This window comes from Myotis yumanensis, unplaced genomic scaffold, assembly GCF_028538775.1.
Source record: "Myotis yumanensis isolate MYYU_CA2020_CCGP unplaced genomic scaffold, mMyoYum1.0.hap1 SCAF_5, whole genome shotgun sequence".
NCBI lineage: Eukaryota > Metazoa > Chordata > Mammalia > Chiroptera > Vespertilionidae > Myotis > Myotis yumanensis.
Genome location: NW_027223756.1, coordinates 79,204,757 through 79,229,233, shown reverse-complemented (window position 1 = coordinate 79,229,233; position 24,477 = coordinate 79,204,757). Strand labels below are relative to the sequence as shown.

General features: G+C 59.8%; 1 protein-coding gene across 3 annotated transcripts; it reads left to right on the top strand.

Annotated features, from left to right (window-relative positions):
* The first annotated feature begins 53 nt into the window (after window positions 1–53).
* Window positions 54–23,907, top strand: SEMA6B (semaphorin 6B). Of its 3 annotated transcripts, none has more exons than XM_070415864.1 (17): window positions 54–306; window positions 12,771–12,920; window positions 13,055–13,178; window positions 14,656–14,716; window positions 14,881–14,943; window positions 15,389–15,490; window positions 15,892–15,982; window positions 16,558–16,677; window positions 17,340–17,428; window positions 18,030–18,247; window positions 19,028–19,159; window positions 19,379–19,528; window positions 19,942–20,124; window positions 20,207–20,353; window positions 21,409–21,486; window positions 21,607–21,665; window positions 22,076–23,907. In XM_070415864.1, the coding sequence occupies exons 2-17, from the start codon at window positions 12,800–12,802 to the stop codon at window positions 22,957–22,959; spliced, it is 2,622 nt and encodes an 873-aa protein (XP_070271965.1). In that variant the 5' UTR covers window positions 54–306; window positions 12,771–12,799; the 3' UTR covers window positions 22,960–23,907. The 3 variants fall into 3 exon arrangements, with proteins under 3 accessions (XP_070271965.1, XP_070271964.1, XP_070271966.1); XM_070415863.1 differs by lacking the exon at window positions 54–306 and adding an exon at window positions 322–401; XM_070415865.1 differs by lacking the exon at window positions 54–306 and adding an exon at window positions 2,705–3,099.
* Window positions 23,908–24,477: the final 570 nt, after the last annotated feature.

Below are 24,477 nucleotides of genomic sequence, written 5' to 3'. Positions count from 1 at the left end.
CGTGCCGCGTTTTGCGTGGCTCCGGCCCGGTTTTTGGGGGGAGAGGTGGCCGACTTGGGGGGGGGGGGCGGAGGTGGCTAGCCGCGAGTTGCTGCGGCCGCCGCGGCGGGCGTGGAAAATGCGGCCGCGGCGCGCCCCGGGTCCGGCCGCCCCGCAGCGCCCTCCCCGGAGCGGACGCCAGCGCCCGGGGAGCCGGGGCTGAGCCCCCTCCCCCAGCGCAGCGCCGCGGCCCGGGGGCGGGGGAGCGCGCGCCCCCAGCCCCCCTCCCCATCGGGATGCCCGGCTGAGCCAGCCAGGCCAGGACAGGTGCGCGCACCGACCCCCCTCCCCGCCCCCCGTCCGCCCGCGCCCTCCCGCCCTCGCGCTCCCTCCCGCGCACTCGCGGCGGCCGCGGCTCCGAGGTAAGCGCCCGGGGCGTCTGCGAGCGGGGGCTGGGGAGACGCTGCCCTGGGGGTGCCTGTCGGCGCGCGGCTGGGGGGTTCATTGTCGGCTGGGGCGGCCGGGTCAGGCGCGGTGATTGGGGGGGTCCTGAGGACCCGCCATGGGGAGGGGGCTGGATTTGGAGCCGGGAGCTCGTGGAGCACCATCACGGGGGGATCTGTCAGCAAAGCCAAGGGGAGGGGGCTGGATTTCAGAGGGGCCTCTGTGTGGGGGGTTGTCATGGGGTCCAATGGCAGCGCCTTGAAGAGGCTGGATTTGGGCCTGGGGTGCTGAATGAGGCTCCGTCATGGGGGTGTCCGATGGCACCGCAGCTGGGAGGGGGGGGGACTGGATGTTGACTGGGGGCCTGTATGTGGAGCTATAATAGGGGTTCTGTCGGCACCGCAGCGGGTATTTTGTCCGGGGAGGGGCGCTTCAGAGACAATAATGGGGGCTCCCGGCTGCGCCGCTAGGGAGCTGGATTTGGGCCCAGGTTGGGGGTTCGGGGCGGGCAGGGGGCCTGCTGGCCGGCGATGAGGACGGGTGTTGGGTGTTGGGGGGGGCGGGGCCCTGAGGGCTAAGTCAGGGCCACCCAGGGCTGGGTGGTGGTCCCAGCGCGGTGAGGCCCCTCCATCCCTCTTCGCCGTCAGCCATCGCACCTTGGACGCCCCTGAGCCCTCTCCAGCCTCCTGCCTGGCTCAGATCGAGTCCAGGGCCCCAGCCACAGGGGAGGGGCCGCGATGGGCCGAGAGAGCCCGTCTGGATACCCCTCGCTGCCGTGGAGACCCAGGGGGGCTCAGGGGGCCCCCAAGAGCTGACAAAGGGACAAAGAAAGCGTCTCTCTCTGAGAGTGCCAGGCGGGGGGGGGGGGGGGGGGGCGCGCTGAGTGTGACCCCTCCACTCCTGCAGGCGCTCATCGGTCCCCAGAAGGGGGTCACTTGCCCTCTGTCCTACTCTCTACCTCCAGGTTCCCTCCAGTTGGGGGCACCTCCCTAGACGGGGTGCCATAGGGAACCCCTGCCCCTGCCCAGAATGTGTAGGCATTGGAGCTTGAAGTATTTGCAAGAGGCCCGGGACCGGGGCAGTTCTCACTCGCAGCCCCTGTCAGCCCTCGCTGGCTGAGATCTTTGGCATCTTACCCCTGAGGTTGTCATCTCTGACCCCAGATCTGAGGGGAACTGGGGCTTGGGGTTTAGGGATCTGGATTTGGATTTAAGGAGGAAGGAGGGGGGACCAATGACTGGGGCTGCAGAAGGAACCCCCACCTCATTTGCAAAATTGCATTTCTTCATATTTCTTTGGGTTCCCTCAGCTTCTCAAGGGGTCCAAAATCAGAGTTCAGTGCCCTGGGACACCCCTACCCCTTAAGCTCCCTGGCCCCCATCCCCTTTCCTAGTAGACACGGTTTCTTTCAAGGATAAAAATTTCAGATGTGTCTGGGCAGTTGCTGAAAGTCTATTTTGAGAGAGTATAGCATGTGGGGGTCATGGGTGGGGTCAGGACTCACCTGAGAGGGGGTGCCAAGCTCTACAGGAAAGCGGCTGGGGGTCGGTGGGGCCCTTAGGAAACCCCTTGGATACCGGGCAGGTGGCAGCCTGCAGAAGCCTCACTGAACTATGGAGTGTCCACCCTGTACGGGCTCATTCCCAAGAGCAGATTGGGAAACTGAGGCCCAGAGAGGCAGCAGAGAGGGTGAAGAGGGAAGCCAGGCCTCTCCGCTCCTGGGACTGCTATATAGGGTCCGGGGAAAGGTGCCCCCACATGAAACCCACATGTTCTCCCAAAGGTCACCAGGGGACCCACTCCTCTGTCCATCCTGGGCTGGGCAGAAGTTAGGCCTGGAGCTTCCAACGCCCTACCCCTCTCAAAAAAAAAAAATCAGCATAGAGGAAAAGGCAGGAGAGTGAGAGGTGTGGCCCTAGGCAGGCCTTTCGCCCTCTCTGGGCTTCGATCTCCCCAGGAGACGCTCTTTGGGTTTAAGGAGCTCAGTGGAGGGAGATGATGCAGAGACAGGTCACGTAAGAAAGCCCTGGATTTGTAACCTCGCCATTGTCCTTCTACTTCCCACCTGCCTCCTGCCAGAGCTGAGCACCCATGGGTCCTCAGGGTGCTGTCACCTTCCCTGCTTTGAGGTGAGAAGCTGTCTCTGAGCCAGCGGAGGTATTGAGTCACCTAGGAGCGGCCGTTCTTGCTCTAGGCTTCAGCTTTCACCTCTGTCCACTGGGTGAGGAAGGTGCTGGAGATTTGCGCTGTAGAAGAGTTTGGCATCTGCAGTGGCCGCCCAGGGCTTGTGACAGGAGTTGCTGGGGTTACCTGGGGCTGGACCTGCAAGATAGAAATCAAACTGTCCTTGGAAAGGTGACCCTGACGTCAGCCGGCGGGACAGGGGAGCTGGGTCCCCAGGGGCTGAAGGACGTGCCGGTTGCTGCCCGTCTCCTGGGATGGAAGGTGTCCCTGGCTGAACCTGGGGTGTGGCCCTGTCCTCTGTGCCTGGCCCTTTGCCAGGTGATGCTGGGGGCCCAGAGAGGACTCAGCCAGGGTTATGACAGGTGGAAGCAGGGAAGGCTGCCTGGAGGAGAGGATGCTGACACTGGGCTTGAAGGATGACAAGGATGTTGCCAGGAGAAGAGGGAGGCAGGGATTCCAGGTGGAAGGAGCAGCAAGGATAGCGGCTGCATGGTGAGTTGCTGGGAGTCCTGAGTGGCTGGGCTGTTTTAAGGGTGGGAGACCATGGATAATGAAGCCTGAGAGTTAGCAGGGGCTGTAAATGCCAAGCTGAGGAGTGGGCTTTATCCCAAGGGGAACAGGGAGCCATAGAAGGTTTTAGAGCGGGAGGGTGAATGGGCACTATCTCAGCCCTTGAGCAACAGTGAGGAAGAGTAGTTACCAGGAGACAGGCTCCTGGAAACCAAGTTAGCTGCTTGGCACAGTGGTGGACCACCCATCCTGGGAGGCAGGCAAGTGGGGTCGTACAGCCATCTTTCCAGAATCCTGGAAAAATAATTCTGGTATCGGTTAGGTCCAGGTGATCCTCCAGATTTCTTCTAAATTTCCAGGTACTGTGGATTTTCTGAACCGGAATGTTTAAGACACCGTGATTCTGAAATCCCAAGTCATTTAAAGGGCTGCAGATTGTCTGACTGATTCCTCGTCTAAGACCTAACAGTGATTGAGGTTGACTGTGGGTGGAGCCTCACTTAGCAGAAATAGAAAAACTGAGGCTCCAGGGAGCCCCCAACAGACACAGGCGAGAGCCAGGGCCTAAGAGGTCTGGACCTGAGCCACAGATTTATCTTTTATTTCCACGGTCATTCATCACCTGTCCTGCGGGGATGTCCAGATAAAGTGGTAGCATTAAAGCACTAGGAGGAGACTTGGGAGGCCAGGACCCCCACCTTTGGGCAGGGATACGGGCCCCTCACTAGCCGCCCTCGATGACCCTTCACTGTCTGGTCCCAGGGTCCAAAGGTGGCTACCCCAGGGCCTGCAGTGAGAGAGACCCTGTTTAGTGAGGACTACATTCCCCAGGATGCACCTTGGCCCAGGCTAAGCCAGCATTCCAAGGGCAGACCTAGGAGAGAACTTCCCAAATGGAGGAGTCCCGTAAGGGTGGTGGGTTCTTAGGGGAGCCCTCATCCGAGGCAGATGGGGAGACCAGTTACTCAACAAAGGCTGCCAGCGGCCTCCACGTGCTGTGTCCCAGCTGCGTGACGCTGGGGTCCCAGAGGAGGAGGTTTTTGCTCTGTTTGGCCCTCAATGGGCGAAGGAAACAGACGCAGGCATTGGCCCTCTGCTACATAGGGTCAGGGCCTGGGCACAGTGAGCAAATGGGTCTGGTGAAAGTGGGTTCTGCCCGGTGGATCAGAGAAGATGCACTTTGGAGGGGCATTGCATCTAGGACCATGATGAATGTATAGGAGTTCACCAGGGGGCGACCACACGTTCTCTGATAGTTTCAGAAGAGCAGCCTTCCTTTCCTGGAGTAAGAGTCTTCGGGCAGTTGAAGTAGCCGCTCTGAATGATTGCCCTTAGAGATGGCCACAACCGTCAGATCAGACTTACCTAAGTTTGAGTCCATCTCTTCATTCACTCACTCAGGCCCCCTCCTCTGAGCCTCAGTTTCCCCACCAGTAAATCACAGATGCTAGTCTCTCTCTCTCTCTTAGGGTTCAACATTTAAACAAGAAGATGCAGGCAAAATGCCAGGCATAGTCCTGTCTTTTTTTCTTACTCCAGTAAAAGGAGTTACTTTGAAAAACAGAAGGTGTGACCTCTGGCCCTGATTGCAATGGGAGCCATGGGTCTGTGCTCTCATTTGATAAGCTGACAAATATTTAATGAGCACCTACTATGCGCCGGGTGCTAGGAACCCAGCAATGACCGAGGCTGACTGGGCCCTGCCCTTGTCATGCTCACAGCTGGGTGGGAATAAGGACACTAACTAGAGACAGAAAGTAAATCAAGTATGAGTGGTCTGAAGACAGTAATATTGGATGATGTAGCTAAGAAGGGCAGAGCTGATGGAGTAGGGAGGGTGTCTGAGAAGGTGACATTTGAGCTGAGACTTGGAAAATAAGAAGGAGTCAGCCACTCAGAGACCTAGAGGAGTAGCATTCCAGGAAGAGGGCACAGCCTGTTCAAAGGCCCTGGGGCAGGAATGTGCCTGACGTATTGGAGGAACTGGAAGGAGGTCCATGTGGCTAGAGCAGAGTGAGTGAAGGGGAGAGAGGGAGGGGACAGGGTGGGGTTGGGGGGAGGTTATACAGAGCCTTGTGAGGGAGGTGGGGCCCTGAGGGCTGTGGGCAGAGAAGGGTGGGACCTGACTCAGGTAACCAGTGGTGACTCTGGCTGCTGCAAGGACTGCTGTGGGCAGCAAGGGCCAGCGCTGTGGGTGCGAGTGGAGTGACTGTACTGATCCAGATGGGTGATGATGGGGGCTGGCCAGGTTGAGGCAGTAGAGGGGGAAAGAAGTGGGTGGATGGAGTAGATTTTGGACTTGCTGATGGATGGATGTGGGGAGGGACTGAGGACCTCTTTCTCTGGGGGCAGGTAATGCTATGATTAAAAGTGTGGTGTCTGGACCAGATGACCTGGGTTTAAATTCCAGCTTGGCCATTTCCTAGCTGTGGCACCTTGAGCGCATCACTTACCCACACCGGGCCTCAATTTCCCACCTGTAAAATGGTGAGAAGAACCCCTCCCACCTACCCCACCAGGATTTTTTAAATTGATTTCAGAGGGGAAGGAAGAGGGAGAGAGATAGGAACATCAATGATGAGAGAGAATCATTGATCGGCTGCCTCCTGCATGCCCCCTACTGGGGATTGAGCCCGCAACCCAGGCATGTGCCCTGACTGGGAATCATACTGTGACCTCCTGGTTCATAGGACGACACTTAACCGCTGAGCCACACCAACTGGGCACCCACCAGGATTTTCTGTAAAGCCCCATAGCACAGGGCGGGGAACACAGTAGATTCTCTGTAAGTGTTTGCTGCTACTTCCCTTCGAATGTCTAATCCTCAGGCTCTGGGAAGAGAAAGGAGGCACAGATTGGGTGGCGCATTCCCCGAGGTCGCCCAGCAAAACCTGGGCCCCTCGCTGTTTCTCTCCATTGATGCACATTTCTCATGACCCATCCCCCAGAGCCCGTATCGCTCTGCCCGTGATTCTGCCATTCCTGAGCTGTGACTCACTTGGACTTGTGGTCTGCTCTGACCCCAGGACCTTCCCTTGGGACCTACTTCCCGCTTTTGTCTTGAAGTTCATTGGCCAGGTCTTCCGTTCCCAGCAGCACTTGGCATAGCCCTGCCTGCGTCCGGCCCAGCATCTCTGAGTGGTGTGTCCCCCTGCCTTTCCTGCCCCCTCCCACTTGGGGATCCTGTGTCCTCCCAGGCAGGGCCTCTGAGAGGGGCAGTGACTGGAGGAATTCTGGGTGGGGGCTCAGCCTGGGATAAAGGAGGGCTCCCAGAAGCCCAAGTGAGTGGGGCTGGGGTCCCCATCTTCTGCTCTCAGATGGAGGACACCGAGGGCGGGGACCAGATCTCCTTATCCTCCCTCAAATGGGGCCCTGAGAGCCAAACCTTACTTCCCTCCGTCTCCCAAAACTGGGCCCCAAGAGCAGGGCCTGACTGTATTTTCTCCAAGTTGGGGCTGAGGGCAGGGCCTGCCCAGGGCCACCCCCACTTGGGAATCTGTGGGTGCCCAGCCCACCAGCCCCAGCCCAGACTCCCTAGGAGCTAGCCCCCAGCCCCCTTGGGCAGTCTGTTTCTGGGCCCCCTAATGACTCACTGGGAATAAATGGCACTTGAATTTCCTCGAAATGGTTTCAGCATCACCGAGAAAGCAGCCCCCTCTCCCCCATTCCTAGTTACAAGTTGCTGCTTCCGATTTGCCTCCTGGTGACCCGATTTCCAAACTGATTAAATTAATTACTCGGGAACAACCCCTCCCCATCTGGGCCAGGAGTCCCAGGGACCTCTCCCCCATTCCAGGTCCTGTCTCTGCCACCTGGTCTCCTCTCTGGTTCCCCGAGTGGCCTGGGGACAGGACAGCCTCTCTCTGGGTCTCCAGACTGTGCAGCCCCATAGACAGATGGCACATTATGGGCGCTCAATAAATGTCGGCAAGAAGCAGTATAACCGCATGCCTGGGTTCAAATGCTGGCTGTACCCTTCTGTGCTGTGCAGCCTTGGCCAAGTGACCTCACCTCTCTGAGTCTCCGTTTTTCCGTCTGTAAGACAGAGGTGGTGGGGCTGGTTCCTGTCTCATCTCGGTGTGGACAGGACACGAGTTCATGCATGTGAAGTTCTTGGCCCAGTACCTGGTGCACACATAGTAGGGGCTTCATAACATCTTAGTTTAAATGCCTGCTCTGCTGGGCTTCTGTCGGGTAGATATGCTCAGGTACTCTGAGTACTGTCCTCTTTAAAAGAGACACTCAGCATTCATTGAGTGCTGACTGCATGCCCAGCTCTGTGTCAAGCTCTTGGGACACAGTCCTGGTCATGGCTCAACCCCTGGCCGTGGCACACAGTCGGTGCTCAGAAAATAAATATATCCTTGTAGCTCTTTTATAAGCAGGGACTGTTTATGGGACATTCATTCAGCCAGTGCTTGTTGAGCACCTACTATGTGCCACACCCGCTGCTGTCATGAAGCTGACATTTTCGTCTGATTCACAGAGGAGAAAGCAAGCTCAGAGAGAGGGAGGATGTAACTCAAAGATGCACAGCAGTCCGTACAGTTTATTTAGCACCTACTATGCGTACCTCATTTACTTTTCATGATAACCAGATGGTGATGGTTATCATGAAGGAGAAACAGGGAGGAGGGTGGGGAATGGAGGAGGATTCACTCTCCGCCTCCCAGGCTGGGGAGAGATGAGTTAACTGGCATTGAGAGCGCATCGGGGGCCAAGGGGGTCCCTCCACAGCCGCCTCACCATGCCCAGAGCCCCAGCAACACCCTCTAGCTGCTCAGCCAAGTTCCTAGACAGCTTCAGAGCCCAGCTAGGCTGCGACGGGGGCGACTGAGGCAGCTGGAGGAGGCAGCTGTAAGCAGAGCTGGTAACCAGACCTGGATGGTGCAGGGGCCTGGCTGCCAGGCCAGGTTACTCGATCTCCTCAGGGACGCCGGCCCCGGAGCTGGAATCCTGGGATGGCCGGGCTGACAGGAGCTCCTTCTATGGAACTGGAAATGGGCATCTTGCCCCAACCTTTGCCATGGCAGAGGGAGAAATGGGCTCGGAGGCTGACCCAGGGTCACCGAGTTCCTGCCATGATACCAAGGCCCAGAGAGGGCTAGCTGCTGGCCCAAGGTCATCCAGCAAGGTCACTTCACATAGAGTGAGCATGTGGACCAGGCCCTGTCCTAGTGCCTCGTATTACAGAAGGGAAATCATCTTGTCTGGCCAAGGGGGAGAATCCCAGGCGGCCTCCCCCGGCCCGCGGGACCGTCTTCTGTCCCTTCGATGGTCCCAGTCACTGCGCATCCGTCCCGCGCAGCCTTTCATCTGGAGCTGGGCCGCCGTGAGTCACCTCTGCGATGTGGCCACTAGGAAATTTGAAACTACACACGTGCGTGCGTGGTTTTCTGTTGTACGTTGCTGGTCGGCACTATGTCCTTTCAAACCCGTAGCGACATCTCAGGTTTGGACTTACATTCACCACAGTTTATAGGTGAGGAAACTGAGACCCAGAGAGGGGAAGTGACTGTCGGAGCGCTCGAGGCTGGTAAGAGGCAGAGCCGGGATGTGAACCTAGACCATGCATTTCAGAGACTGGGCTGCTAACTGAGGCTCCTTGGTGGGCACTGTCGCCTGTCCGGCCCTCCTTCTGGGCCTCAGTGTCCCCAGCCTGCCAGCGAGAATGGGCAGGGCAGGGCAGGGCAGGGCAGGAGGGTGGGTAGATGGCCTGTCAGTAGTTAATTGGGGTCCTTGGAAACTACCAGCCAGGAAGTCATCAATAGGGGGGTGCAGACAGAAGCTTCCTGGGTGGTATGTGTGTACACTCGGACACACAGGCATGTGCGCACACACGTGTGGCCCACCCACCACTGCGGGGGCACATACTTGTTCTGTGGTTGCATCCATGTGAACACACAGATGCCATAACATGCGGTAGATGTCGGGGCCCATGGGCATGCGTGGGGGGGACCCACCCACCGGCGGACACCCATGCATGTGGAGGTGATGAGCAAAATTGAATCAGGCAAGAGGTCCAATCTGGGTTCAATTCCTTGTGCTGACACTTAGTTCATCAACATACAACAAGCCATTACTGAGCTCAGTGGTGAGCCAGACACTGTGGGGACATGTCACCGGCCAAGATACACCCAGGCCTGTCCTCACAGGGCTCACATTCCAGGGGGCAGAAAGGCTTTGGATGAGCTATGATGTGGGTGATTATTTCATTTGGGGGAGTCTGTGCATAAGCGGATTTTCTGAGTTATTGTGCACACAGGCCTCTGGAGATCTTGCTAAAGTGCAGGCTCTGGTTGGGTGGGTCTGGGAGGGGGCACGGGACTCTGCATTCTAATAGCTCTCAAATGAGGCCAAGGCTGCTGGTTGGAGGACCATTATTTGGAGAAGCAAAGAGTCTGGGGTCTAAAGCAGCGGTTCTCAACCTGTGGGTCGCGACCCCTTTGGCGGTGGAACGACCCTTTCACAGGGGTCGCCTAAGACCATCCTGCATATCAGATATTTACCTTACGATTCATAACAGTAGCAACATTACAGTTATGAAGTAGCAACGAAAATAATCTTATGGTTGGGTCACAACATGAGGAACTGTATTTAAAGGGCCAGAAGGTTGAGAACCACTGGTCTAAAGGATGCTTTGAGAGTCTGACACCATGTGGGGGCGGGGTTGGGACCTGGGGAGGGGTTCCGGTGATAGGGGTGGGGAGACTCTAAGGAGACAGCGTTTTAGCAGAGATCTGACATAAAGAGGGAGCCTTGTGGGTATCTGAAAGAAGAGGCTTTCAGGTGTGGAGAACATCCTGTGCAAAGGCCCTGGGGCAGGACGGTGCTTGGCATGATGGAGGAACAGTGAGGCCCGTGTGGCTGAAGCAGAGTGTGCAAGGGGGAGAGAGGGAGGAGGTGAGGGCAGGGAGGGGCAGATGAAGGCAGGTCATACTAGGCCCTGTGGGCCCCTGGGAGGACTTTGGCTTTTACCTGGAGGAAGGTGAGTCCTGGAGGCAGAGGTGACACAGCTCTGACATAGGTGCTCACACAGGCCCTCTGGTGGCTGCTGGGGGGAAATGGGCTGAGGGGAGCAAGGACAGGAGCCAGGGAACCAGGGTGGATGGAGGGTACTGAACTGGTCCACATGGGAGTGATGGGGGCTGACCAGGGAGCGGACTGGGAAGGGGTGAGAATTCTGGATAAATTAGAAGGCAGAGCCCACAGGACTTGCTGGCATTGGATGTGAGGGTGAGAGCACAGGGCTGGGGCCAGCGCAGGCTTTGGAGGGAGCTCGAGAGCGGTTCCGGGGTGTGGCCTGCGCCCTCAGCTGAAGCAGGCAGGATCAGGGAAGCACGGGTTGGGGTGGGGGAGCCACAGCTGTCAGTCAGTAGTTCAATTTGATCTGAACGTTCAGCTCCTTCCGGTGAAAATCCTGACAGGGTGTATGTTTTATCTGCTGTTTGTTTTGGGACTTACCAGCTGATCCTAAAATTTATGCTGAAGCTGTGGGTTTCAAGAGTAGCCCATGCCCGGCCAACGTGCTCAGTGGAACGTGCCTTGTCCTGTGCGCCAAGAGGTCACTGGTTCGATTCCTGGTCAGGGTACATGCCCGGGTTTCAGGCTTCATCCTCGGGAGGGGACAGTAGGCAGCCCATTGATGTTTCTCTCTCGCCAATGTTTCCATCTCTCTATCCCTCTCCTTTTTCTCTCTAAACTATATATATATATATATATAAAAAGAGTAACCCAGACACCCTGGCAGAAAGAAGTGGGAGAAATCTTCCAGAAGGAAATTCCAGCCTCTGACAAACTTATAGTCACTAAGGCAGTGTAACGCCTGGGAGTCCCTTGCCGATGGGAGGAGATGAAGTCGGGTGGCCTTGAGGAACTCCCATCCCTGCCTCAGTTTCCTCACCTGAGAGTGGCAGTCCAGTGGGATGGTCTGCCCGAGTTGGAGTGGTAGCTGAGGGGTCAAGCTGAGAGGCCCAGCCACAGAGGATAGCCTCCTCTGGGTGGGACCTATCACTTTATCAATTTATAAATTGATGCACAGGACAAGGCACTGTTCCCCGCCCCTGTGGGCATGCGTGCATGTCGCAAGGCTGCAGGCAGGAAGCATGCCTCTCTTGCAGGCACGCAGACGTGTGGGTGCATGGGTGCCCTGCATGGCATGGGGTGCACATGCTGGCCACACACTTCCATGCCTGGTGGCAGCTCCCGGTGACCAGGTGCCGGGGCAGGTGGTGGGGCGGCTTCCCGGCAGGCGGGCGCCAGGCGGCTGCTAGCAGAGGCGCCTCAAGTTTCATGGAGAGAAGCAGATGGTCTTAGGGGGCCTGGGGGAGGTGCTAAGGCCTCTGGTAACCCCAGGTGGGGGGGGGGTAGGCTGAGGCCAGGTGCAGTGGGTTGGCCCTGAAGTAGCCCGGACTCCCCTAAAGGAGTCTGTGGGGTTTAGTTCTGTATTATCACCATCAGAATAAATAATGTGAAGACACACAGCATCAGCCTCACACTCGTTAGGATGGCAACGGTCAGAAAACATTGAGAAGTGGAGGCAAGGATGTGGGGAGATCGGGACACTGTGCGCTGCTGGTGGGGATGTAAAGCGGTGGAGCCACTGTGGGAAACAGTATGGCTTTTTCCAAAAAAGAAACAAACACAGAATTACCGTGTGGCCCAGCAATATCACTCCTGGGTGCACACCCAGAAGCACGGGAAGCAGAGTCGCAAAGAGAGATTCGCACGGCCCTGTTCGCAGCAGCGTTATTCACCGGAACCAAGAGGTGGAGGGGCCCGTGTCCATCCACAGATGATGGACACACACCCATCCATTCACGTCAGTCCTGACACCTGCTACAGCACGGATGAGCCTCGAGGACATGGTGCTCAGTGAAGTCAGCCAGACACCAGAGGACAAAGACTGTGATTCCACTCACAGGAGGTCCCTAGAGGAGTCAGATCCACAGAGACAGCGAGTGGATGGGGGTGCCAGAGGCGGGGGGAGGGGGAGCTGGTGCTTAAAGGGAACAGAGTTTCAGTTTGGGGGCGTGAGAAGGTTCTGGAGACGGATGGTGGGGACGGCTGCCCAACATTGTGAACGGGCTTACTGTCCCTGCACAGGACACTTAGGAATGGTTAGGATGGTCCTGCCCATGTCGCTCAGGGGTACAGCATCAGCCCGAGCACCAGAGAGGCACGGGTCCCATTTCTGGTCACGGGCACGTTCCTGGGTTGCAGGTTCCTTCCTCCCCTCTTGGGCATCTGTGGGAGGCAACCAATCCATATGTCTCTCTCACCTCTCTCTCTCTTGCTCTCTCTCCCCCCCGCCCCCCGTTTCCCTCTCCTTCCCTGCCACTCCCTCTAAAAATTAATGGGAAAAGTATCCATCATTAATAAATGTAAAAAAATGTGTTGTTGTTGTTTTTTTTTTAAAAAAAGGGCACAGAGCAGACAGAGCACCGGAGAGATAAGGGGTACTCTGGCTGGTGTTGTAGGGGAAGGTGGTGGGGTAGGCAAGAGTGGGGCTGGCAGTGAAGTTGTTATTTTAAATTATTATCCCGTTGGGGAATTTGGGGGGAATAATGAAGGTCCCGGCCGCTGCGGCTCATCAGCGCCATCTGGTGGCGGAAACAGGCCACGCCGCTCACCGCCCCCCCTCTCGCCCGCAGGTGTCACCTCCTGTCGCTCCGACCTCGCCATGCGGACCCCGCGAGTGCCCCCTCCCCGCCCGGCCCTACTGCTCCTGCTGCTGCTGCTGGGGGGCGCCCACGGACTCTTCCCCGAGGAGCCGCCGCCGCTCAGCGTGGCCCCCAGGGACTGTGAGTGGGGGTCCTGGGCGAGGGAGGGTCCGGAAGGAGGGTCTTGCTCCCCAACTGAGCCCGCTGCCCCCTCCCTCAGGGACTCACGAGGCCAGGCTCACCTCTGCCCTAAATCACACTCCTCTCTTCCCCAGACCTGAGCCACTACCCTGTGTTCGTGGGCAGCGGGCCGGGACGCCTGACCCCCACAGAGGGCGCCGAGGGCCTCAACATCCAGCGGGTCCTGCGGGTCAACAGGACGCTGTTCATTGGGGACAGGTATGGGGAGTGTCCGGCAGAACGCAGGGTGGGAGCCTTTGGGGGAGATTTCATTGGGGCTCATTGTTTGGCCAGGTGTGAATGTGTGGACCTCGGGTGACACTTTTAAGGGTGCTGGGCTCAGGTGTGGTTGGAGCCGGGTGCCTGCTATGGGGTGTTAGCAGATGGGACAACTGTTTGGCCAAAAGTCACTGGGTGCCTCCAAGGGGTGCTGAGGAGGTGGCACTTGGTTTGAAGCCTAAATGATGAGGAGGCAGCCGCGAGGAAATCTGGGGGAGAGGGGAACATCTGGGCAGAGGGCAGAGGGCAGAGGCCAGGACTGTGCCTGGCGGGTTAGAACAGCGAGGAAGTCTGCATGGCTGAGCACAGTGAGAGGGGGAGAGAGGAGGAGGTGAGGGCTGGAGGAGACAGAGGCAGATGGTTCAGGGCCTCCTGGCTTGAGGGGAAGACGGGTTTTTACCTGGAGGCAGGTGGGAGCCCTGGAGGGCTGTAGGTAAAGGGAGGGAGCCTGACTTAGGTGCTCACAGTCGCCCTCTGGTGGCTTCTTTGGGGAGGCAAGTTGGAGAGACTGATGGGGCTGGAATGGGGGGGTGGCCATGGAGGGGTGAGAAGTAGGTGAATTCTCAATAAACATTAAAGGCAGGGGAGACTGACGTGTTGGATGTGGGAGGGAGGTGAGGAGGGGAGTTGAGGGTGACTTCCAACTTGTGGTCTGCACCCTCAGAGGACAGAGCTGGACAGAGGAAGGTCAGAGGTGGGAGACAGAGGGAAGCGGGGTCCCAGTTTGGGGGAACAGTGGGGCTCAGAATGGCCGCACTGAGTGTGAAATGCCTGTGGCGCCGCCGAGGAGCCCCCGGCCCCCGAATCTGGAGCTCAGAGGAGGCCGAGCTGGAGACAGGACTGCGGGCGTGGTCATGGTCATGAGGGTGCAGTCAGTATTAGAGTGAACGAGGCCACCCAGGAGGGTGGGGGAGGCAGGAGGCCAGAGAGAGTCTGAAAGGTAGGAGGGAAGCCTGGTGAGTTTGGGGGGCGGGGCCCTTGTGAGAATGAGTTCCCAGGAGGAGGGGGACCTGCGGGGGGCCAGACACTGTGGAGAGGGGGAGGGGGACAGAGAAGTGACTGCTGTACTTCATACCAGTTGGCCAATGACCTTAGCAGGGCATGTTTCCATGACATGGCAGGGGGGGAGGGGGGGGGGCGTGAGCCTGGGGTAGACTGAGAGGTGCTGAGGGGGCACCTGGTTAAAGGCATCGGACAGTTCATCCTGTCAGTGTAACCCCAGGACAGCGGGTGTAGCCCGAGGTGGCATGCAAAGGCAGTGGCTGTGCTGGAGCTATGAGTCTTTGTAGGGCATGAGGACACGTGCGGGGGTACACGCAAGCATGTGAAGCACGCCCGGTGTTGTGTCCATGCCCCAGGGGGTGGAATGTGGGGAGGGTGGAGGCCCCCAATCTCACTAACCGCACCCCTCCCTCAGGGACAACCTGTACCGGGTAGAGCTGGAGCCCCCCACCTCCACGGAGCTTCGGTACCAGAGGGTGAGGAGGGGGCGCAGGTGGGAGGAGGGGGGGACAGCCCTTGGGGCTCCCACCGGAGGGAGCTGACATTACAATGGGGAGCGAGATGGACTCGGGCCTACCCGGCAGGGGTTCCTAGGGCTGTTGGGTACCCCTTACCCCTCACCAGCTCCCTGTGCCCCCAGAAGCTGACCTGGCGCTCCAACCCCAGCGACATCAATGTGTGTCGGATGAAGGGCAAGCAGGAGGTGAGTGGGCCTTCGTCACGCCCCCCATCAGCCACGACCACGCCCAAGCCACGCCCCAATTCAGCTGGCCACACCCAAGGCAAATCCTCCCCCCCCTTCATCCCGGGCCTGGACCCCCGTGTTGTCATGGCTACGCCCTGAGCCTGGCCACGACCCCCAAATGGTCCCAGTCATGGCCACGTCCTCAGGCTAGGTCTTGCCATAGCCCCATCCCTTCAATGGCCGCGGATGGAAAGTAGGTATGGCCATGCCCCATCTCGGCCTATTCTAGCTGTGACCACGCCCCTGATGGTGCTGAGACCTGGACACGCCCACACACAGGCTCCACCCTGTACGTCTCCACCTCGGTCCTGGTCCTCCTCTGCCCTAGCCACCCCCCATTGAGGCCCACAGCACAGCCGGGCCCGGAACGTGACCACACTTCCCTCTTCCCTCCCCACCCCAGGGCGAGTGTCGGAACTTTGTAAAGGTGTTGCTCCTGCGGGACGAGTCCACCCTTTTTGTGTGCGGTTCCAACGCCTTCAACCCGCTGTGCGCCAACTACAGTGTGAGTCTCTGCCTCGAGGTCCCGGCGGCCCCAGGTCCAACTTCCAGACCTTTGCTCACCTGCCCTCCACTAGCGTGCCCTTCCCCCGCCCACAAAGCCTCCCACGAGAGCATTACGGGGTCTGTGCTCCCCACCGCCTCACCCACAGCTCGAGGCTTCCCAGGGAGGCCGGTTTAAGGTCAGGGAAGCCCGTTATTTGTCCTATGACCCAGTAATAGGGTTAACTGGAGTCGACTCTTAGACCCATTTAGAGATCAACAAACTGAGCCCCGGAGAGGTTAAGGGACTGGTCAGGTCACACAGCATCCAAGGCAGAGACAGGGTTCCCCTTGGAGGGAGGTCTGGGGAGCCATGGGGCTGCCGGGCGTGGCTGCTGTCGCTCAGGCCCTGTCCCCCTGCAGATAGACACACTACAGCCCCTCGGGGACAACATCAGTGGCATGGCCCGCTGCCCGTACGACCCCAAACACGCCAACGTCGCCCTCTTCTCTGGTGAGTGTCCCCCCAGCTCTGACCATCTGATAAGGCCCCAGCCCCAAGCAAGGCATGGCACTTTCCACTCTTGGAGTTGGGGTCAGGTAGACGGTGGCTGGGAGACTGTCCAGCTGTGAAACAGGCAGAACATCAGCCTGGAGTCAGGGCTCAGGGCCTCAGCAGGGTTGGGGCTCAGCCTGGGCTCAGGGTTTAGATGGGGTCAGGGATCAGCCTAGAGCAGGGGTGGGCAAACTTTTTGACTCGAGGGCCACAATGGGTTCTTAAACTGGACCGGAGGGCCGGAACAAAAGCATGGATGGAGTGTTTGTGTGAACGAATACAAATTCAAAGTAAACATCATTACATAAAAGGGTACAGTCTTTTTTTGTTTTGTTTTGTTTTTAGTTTTATTCATTTCAAACGGGCGGGATCCGGCCCGCGGGCCGTAGTTTGCCCACGGCTGGGCTAGAGGCAGGCTCGCTTAGGCTCAGTGAGGTAGACTGAGAGTGTTGGAAGATCAAGTATTGGGCCACACAACCTCTGGCCTCTCCGACCCAGCCCCTCACCTGCTCTCCCCCATCACTCCCATCCAGAAGGAATGCTCTTCACAGCCACTGTCACCGACTTCCTAGCCATCGATGCTGTCATCTACCGCAGCCTCGGAGACAGACCCACTCTGCGCACCGTGAAACACGACTCCAAGTGGTTTAAAGGTGGGATGGACACTGGTCGAATCCCACCACCGCCCCACCAGAATAAGAGTCCCAGAGGAGACAGGGAGGGGACTCCCATCTCATCTTTGGAACCTACTGGCCTCTTTAAAGACAAAGCCAGAGACAAGATCGGCCCTGGCCAGTTGGTTAAAGCATCGTCCCAATGTGCCAGGGATGCGGGTGGGTTCGATCCTGGGTCAGGACACATACACGTATCAACCAATGAGTGCATAACTAAGTGGAACAGCAAATCAGTCTCTCTCTCCCCCCCCCTTCTCTCTCTAAAATCAATGTTTAAATGGCTATAGGAAAGATTGAAGCTGGATCTAAAGTAGAGCTTGATGGGAATGGGTGGCTTGGGAGCCCAAAATGGAACTACAAGAGGGAGAGAGCAGCAGCTCAGGTCTTTGACACCTGAGCGGGGAAGGTGAAAGAAAATAGTAGCTGTTGCTGTTTGTGGAAAGTAGACACTGCGACTTTAGGATTCTGACACTTCCCTCTTCCCGCAAACCCCCGAAGCATTGCGTCTGTTTCCCTTTGCCTGGGTGACCAACGTATGTCTCCCCCTTCACCATAAGAGCAGCCACCAGGCTGATGCGTGCCCAGCCCCAGAGCACCTTTCTCAGGTCAGGGGCTGGGTGCTGACCCCTCCTCTCCCATAGAGCCCTACTTTGTGCACGCGGTGGAGTGGGGCAGCCACATCTACTTCTTCTTCCGGGAGATCGCAATGGAGTTTAACTACCTGGAGAAGGTAACGCCCCATTTCCCCTCCCAGAGAGGCCCAGGGCCGGGCACGGAGCTGAGAGGCATCCATTCATCACACATGCATCCATTCATTATCTCCTTCAAATCATTCATTTATCCATCCATCATCCATCCATCCACTAATCATCCACCCATCCATTCCTCCATCCATTCCTCCATCCCTCTACCTGCCTATCCATTGCAGCAGCCAGACAGTAGGTGCAAAGACTGCCATTTCCCACTAGTGTGACCTTGGGCAGGTCACTTCCCTTTCCCTGTGCCTCAGTTTCTCCACCTATACAATGGGGATATCAGTAGGCCCTCCCTGGTAGAGCTTTGGGAGGAAAGTAAGAGCTGATGAGAATAAAGTGCCAGGTCCGTAGTGAACGATCTGTAAGTGTGCCTGATGAGTATCATGATTGCCACGTTGCTAGGATCCTATTGCCAATCCCCATATTTCCACCGGGGACTCCGACACCCAGAGAGGTGCAGTGACCACAGGGCCCCACAGTGAGCCAGGGCCAGGCTCCTCCGCCCCGGCCCGGGTGGTGGGCAGTGTGGCCTTCGGAACTCAGGGCTCAGGCCCCGGCTGTCCGCTGTCCCCCCAGGTGGTGGTGTCCCGCGTGGCCCGGGTGTGCAAGAATGACGTGGGGGGCTCCCCGCGCGTGCTGGAGAAGCAGTGGACGTCCTTCCTGAAGGCGCGGCTCAACTGCTCCGTGCCCGGGGACTCCCACTTCTACTTCAATGTGATGCAGGCCGTCACGGGTGTGGTCAGCCTGGGGGGCCGGCCCGTAGTCCTTGCCATTTTCTCCACCCCCAGCAACAGGTCAGTGAACATTGACCGAGAGAACTCGGGGCCCGGGTGGACAGGAGTGGCCAGGGCCCGCATTCACTCACTGCCTGTAGTCCTAGGCTGGGCAAGGTTGGACCCCCACGAGGCACTGGCCCCAGACCGCAGTAGAACAAAGCCACACTGACCCTCCAAGAGCCTCTGGTCAGAACTGGGCAGATGGGGACATCAACACCCCCTGCCTTTGAAGGAGGGGGGTCAGAGAGAGCTGCCTGGAGGAGGGGACATGGGAACTAGGCTTCAATGGGTGTGAGATGGGGGAAAAGGGAAGAGCATTCCAAGTTGGAGGAACGGCACGTGCAAAGCTGTGAGGAGACCATGAACTTGGTGTGTTTAAACAACAGAGAGGAGCCCATGTGGCTGGAATAGAGGGAGCCACGGGGAGAGTGAGAGTATGAGGGCAGGGAGGTGACGGGCTGCAGAGGGGAGCCTGGGTTTTATCCTGGAGCACCAGGGAGCCATGGAAGAGCGAGGAGTAGAAGCAGGAATGGTTGTAAGGGGCCAGGAGTGGTGTCTGGGAGACTGAACAGTCAGGCACACGACAGTGGAGGCCAGGACACGGGTGGTTGCAGAGGAGCTGAAATAGGATCCCGTCTGAGCACGGTTCGGGCGGCAGCGACGGGATGGGGCAGGTGGGTGACACTCCGGCTCAGGGGACTGACCATCTGACAGCTCCGAGGACAAGGACTCCTCCACACACTTGCCCGAGGCAGCGCCTCCACCAGGCTCACCGCTCCCTTCCATCTACTTCCCCAGCATCCCCGGCTCTGCCGTCTGCGCCTTTGACATGACACAGGTGGCTGCTGTGTTTGAAGGCCGCTTTCGAGAGCAGAAGTCCCCGGAGTCCATCTGGACACCTGTGCCCGAGGATCAGGTGCCTCGGCCCCGGTGAGCGCCCCTCCATCCCCAGACAGGTGCCGGGGTGGGCCTGTCCCCACGACCGAAGGCTGGGGACTCCCAGGCAGTTACTAGCTGTTGCCGGGTTCAGCTGCACCCATTACACAGCTGAGGGAAACAAGCCTTGGGGCAGGGCCTTGGGTCCCATGGAGAATCAGAGCCCCTATAGGGGGACCCCCGACCTGCCCTGACCACCCCCTCACCCCCCAGCCCTGGGTGCTGTGCGGCTCCCGGCATGCAGTACAACGCCTCCAGCGCCTTCCCTGATGAGATCCTCAACTTCGTCAAGACCCACCCCCTGATGGACGAGGCGGTGCCCTCGCTGGGCCATGCGCCCTGGATAGTACGAACTCTGACACGGTCAGTCCCACGTGTGGCTGGGATCCTTGTGGGGCGGAGGGTGAAGATGAAAGCCCAGGACAGGATGGTGGGTGGGGAAGGAGGGTGGGGCTGACTGTGGATGCGAGGGGGCTGGTGGAGAGCAGTGTTGCTGGAGACAGCATACATCTGTGAGGACTGGCCAGAGACACAGAGAGACACAGAGGGGCAGAGACACAGAGAGGGACACAGTGAGGGACAGAGAGATTCAGCGAGAGAGAGACAGGCCCAGTGGGAGCCCAGGGTGGGGTCTGTTTTGGAGGAGGGTTGTGTGTAGCCCTGTACCCACACCAGTGCCCACCTTGCCTGGCGTGGGCGGTGTCTCTGTGTCTGCCCAGTGGGGGTGGGACCGAGGGGGCCGTGGTGCCAGACTGACCCTCCTGCCCCGGCCACAGGCACCAGCTGACCCGAGTGGCTGTGGATGTGGGCGCCGGCCCCTGGGGCAACCAGACTGTCGTCTTCCTGGGCTCCGAGGCGGGCACCATCCTCAAGTTCCTGGTCTGGCCCAACGCCAGTGCCTTGGGCACCTCTGGGCCCAGTGTCTTCCTCGAGGAGTTCGAGACCTACCGGCCAGACAGGTGGGGTCTGGCAGAGGCCAGGGGGCAGAGCCAGTGGGGGTGGGGCCCAGGCCCTGAGCCTTACTGATCTGCTCACCCCCAGGTGTGGCCGGCCAGGTGGCAGTGAGACAGGGCAACGGCTGCTGAGCCTGGAGTTGGATGTGGCCTCAGGAGGCCTGCTGGCGGCCTTCCCCCACTGTGTGGTCCGTGTGCCCGTGGCCCGCTGCCAGCAGTACTCAGGATGCATGAAGTGAGTGCCCCCGGGCCCACTGCTGGGGGTGCATGTTGGGGGGGTTGAGGGGAGATGAGCATGGGAAGAGGGGAAGAGCTGAGTCTGAGTTAAAGGGCCCAGCAGCAGCCTGACTTGTTGAAAGATGAGTAGGGCAGAGGGCACAGCACGTGCAAAGGCCCTGGATGGGACCATGACTGGGGTTTTAGAGGAACAGTGAGGAGGCCCATGTGGCTGGAGAGGAGTCGGTGAGGGAGGAGGTGAGGGCAGGGAGAGGATGGGGGCAGGTCATGCAGGGCCTTGTGGGCCATGGGGAGGACTTGGGTGTTTGCCCCAAGGGAGGTAGGGCCCTGGAGGCCTGTGGGCAGAGGAGGAGTGGGACCTGAGTGACATTTATTGATTTTTTACAGAGAGGAGGGGAGAGGGATAGAGAGTTAGAAACATCAATGAGAGAGAAACATCAATCGGCTGCCTCCTACACACCCCCTACTGGGGATGTGCCCGCAACCAAGGTACATGCCCTTGACTGGAATCGAACCTGGGACCCTTCAGTCCACAGGCCGACGCTCTATCCACTGAGCCCAACCGGTCAGGGCCTGAGTGACATTTTTAAGCAACAGGAGCAGACGCTGGGGACCAGGAAGGTGGCTGTTTTCCCACCTCTAAAATGGGTGGAAAACCAGATGCAAAGTACCGGCCCTCCCTGAGCTCCATGGGAGCCCCTCACCCTGAGAAACCCTGCCTGCACCGCCGTCCTGGCAGTAGTGATGGCATTGCAGAGCCGGACACACACTCTGGGGCAAGCCCGCTGGGCTCCGACCCTGGCTCTGCTGCTTGGGCAAAAGTGAACTTTCCCGAGCCTCAGTTTTCTGATCTGTAAAATGGAGGAGAAACAGCCCCCACCGCAGAGACTTTGGCCAGGACTCCGGGGCTGCAGGAGGTGGCACCGTGCAGGAGGTGGCACCGTGCAGGAGGTGGCACTGTGCAGGAGGTGGCACCGTGCAGGAGGTGGCACCGTGCAGGAGGTGGCACCGTGCAGGAGGCCGTGGCTGATGCCGGTCCCCTGTCTGCCCTAGGAACTGCATTGGCAGTCAGGACCCCTACTGCGGGTGGGCCCCCGATGGTTCCTGCATCTTCCTCAGCCCTGGCACCAGGTACTGAGGGGGGGAGGGCAGAGGAGGGGGGTGTAACCCGCATGGTGACCAGGGCCCCCTCCTCTCCTCGGGCTCCCTGAGCGGGGCTTCTGCTGACTGTTTCTGCCTTGCCCCCATCAGGGCCACCTTTGAGCAGGATGTGTCCGGGGCCAGCACCTCAGGCTTAGGGGACTGCACAGGTAAGTGGGGGAACGGCAGACCTAGGGACCCTCCCCTGGGGTCCTCATGCCCTTCGCAGCCCATGTCCAGCTGGGGGGCACGGACTAGCTTTGGAAGGTCAGGGCGTCCCACTCCCGGGTAGGGAGGGAGGTGAGGGACAGGGAGGCCCAGAGACAGACAGGTGAACCGAGGGGACAGAGATGCCCGGGGACAGACAGAGGCACGGACAGGCTTTGAAAGGGACGGAGAGGCTATGAGAGCAGACAGAGGCTGGAGACGGATGCCAAGTGACAGAGATGCCACAGGACAAACAGATGAACAGACTCAGAGGACAGACAGACCCCAGAGAAACAGGCAGACAGACGGGCAGACGCGGCGGCGGCCGGGTGTGGGCCCCCTCCCGCCACCCCTCTCACGCCCCTCTCCCCAGGGCTCCTGCGGGCCAGCCTCGCGGAGGAGCGCGCCGGGCTGGTGTCCGTGAACCTGCTGGTGACCTCGTCGGTGGCGGCCTTCGTGGTGGGCGCCGTGGTGTCGGGCTTCAGCGTGGGCTGGTACGTGGGCCTCCGCGAGCGGCGCGAGCTGGCCCGCCGCAAGGACAAGGAGGCCATCCTGGCGCACGGGGGCGGCGAGGCCGTGCTGAGCGTGAGCCGGCTAGGCGAGCGCCGCGCGGGAGCCCCGGGGGGCCGGGGCGGGGGCGGGGGCGGCGCCGGGGGGCCCCCGGAGGCCCTGCTGGCCCCGCTGATGCAGAACGGCTGGGCCAAGGCCACCCTGCTGCAGGGCGGCCCCCACGACCTGGACTCGGGGCTGCTGCCCACGCCCGAGCAGACGCCGCTGCCGCAGAAGCGCCTGCCCGCCCCGCACCCGCACCCGCACCCGCACGCCCTGGGCCCGCGCGCCTGGGAGCACAGCCACCCCCTGCTCCCCGCCTCCGCCTCCTCCTCCTCCTCGCTGCTGCTGCTCGCCCCCGCCAGGGCCCCCGAGCAGCCCGCGGGCCGCGCCCCCCACGGGGACTTCCCGCTCACGCCCCACGCCAGCCCGGACCGCCGGCGGGTGGTGTCAGCGCCCACGGGCCCCTTGGACCCGACCACGGCCTCCGACAGCCTCCCGCGGCCCTGGAGCCCGCCGCCCACGGGCAGCCTCCGGCGGCCGGGCCCCCACGGCCCCGCGGCCGCCACCCTGCGCCGCACGCACACGTTCAACAGCGGCGAGGGCCGGGGTGACCGTCCCCGCGGCCGCCACGCCCGGCCCAGCACGGACTTGGCGCACCTCCTCTCCTTCGGGGGCACAGACAGGACTGCGCCCCCCGTGCCCTAGGCGGGGGCCCCGGACTCCTCCGCTGTGCCAGCCACGGGAACAGGAGCGAGAGACCGGCCCAACGCCGAGTGGGGTGCTCCAGACCCCCCCCCCCCCCCAGTGCGCAGGGGAGGGGCCTCCGCCACAGGAAGCACAAAGGCCTGGCCCCCCACCCTGCCGGGGCCGCGGGACATGAGGCGGTTTGGGGGGCGGGAGGATGTGCTATAGATTTGAGGTTGACCTTCTGTGCGTGGGTTTGGGTTTGTTTCCAATTTGCGGTTGTTTTTTTTGCAGTTTTCTACCCAATTGCACAACTCCGTTCTTGGGGTGGCGGCCCAGGGCTTGGAGGGGGCGGGATGAGGAGGGGGCCACAGCTGCAGACCCAAGTGCCCCCCCTCCGGGCCCCTCCTTGACCTAGGCTCCTGGCGTGCGTGAGTGTGTGTGTGTGTGTGTGTGTGTGCATGCCGTGTTCGTGTGCAAGGGGCCGGGAAGGGGAGGGAGGTGTGCGTGTGAATGCCCACGAGGGCTGCTGCCGGCGTGTGCGTGGCGATGGGCACTCATGCAGGGTGTGTGTCTGTGTGTGAGTGCGGCGGCCCCAGAGGCCTGGGCGTTTGGCTGAGCCAACACAGGGGCTTCCAGAAGGCCAGGGGGGCCTCCAACTGCCGGTCAAGAATTTGAGGGGAGACAGAGAAGGGGTTTCAGGGACAGAGGCCAAGAGGCCTGCCGATTAGCTACACTGGCAGCAGCTGAGTAAACGTCTTGGGGGGGCAGCAAAGGTGGGTGGGCCCCCCTGTAAATATGGCCCCAGGGTGGTCAGAGGGTCCCACACCACCAGTCCCCTTGTGACCTCCCCTCCGACCTCCAGCTGACCATGCATGCCAGCTGAGTGGCCAGCTGAGACTTGGACCCTCTCTGGAATTTGCCTCCCCAACCCCCTCCCGATCAATAAAACTGTTTACAACCACCGGCCCCCAAGGCTCTGGGTCTGCTCTGTCTCCCAGGGGTGGGGCCTGGGCAGTGGCAGGGCCCTGAACAGTTGGGAGCACGCGCAAGACTCACGGCTGGGTCACAGCAGCCAACAGAACTCTGGGGCGCTGAGAGCGGGAATGCAGAGAGTTGGGGGGAGTCCCTGTCTTCATATGCATGGGGGACAGTTTCTGACTGGTCCTTCAGCAAATATTTATTGTGCACCTACTATGTGCCAGGCACTATGTGGGGACAAAGACCCCTGTCCTCAGGAGCTCACAGCCTAGTGGGGAAACTGACCACATACAAGCAATTAGTGCTTGATTTGTAGCAGTAATATGTGTAATATAATAAAGCCAGATAATATGCTCAGTAGGGGGAACTGTGTGTGGAGGAGGGGGGTCAAGGAGGGCCTGCCCGGGGTAACATTTGAGCTGAGACAGGGGAGATGGGACAGCCTGGGAGAAATGTGCAGATAGAGCCTTCCAGGCAGAGGGAACAGCCAGTGCAAAGGCCATGCGGTGGGAATTCACTTGGAGGACAGGTGGCAGCCAGTGTAGCTGGAGCAGTGGG

Bases quoted from the DNA above. Each gene is read 5' to 3' on its own strand.
- SEMA6B (XM_070415864.1), top strand. From the start codon at position 12,800: ATGCGGACCCCGCGAGTGCCCCCTCCCCGCCCGGCCCTACTGCTCCTG. The intron at 15,491-15,891 runs GTGAGTCTCTGC...GTCCCCCTGCAG, and splicing joins CGCTGTGCGCCAACTACAGT to ATAGACACACTACAGCCCCT. The intron at 15,983-16,557 runs GTGAGTGTCCCC...ACTCCCATCCAG, and splicing joins CAACGTCGCCCTCTTCTCTG to AAGGAATGCTCTTCACAGCC.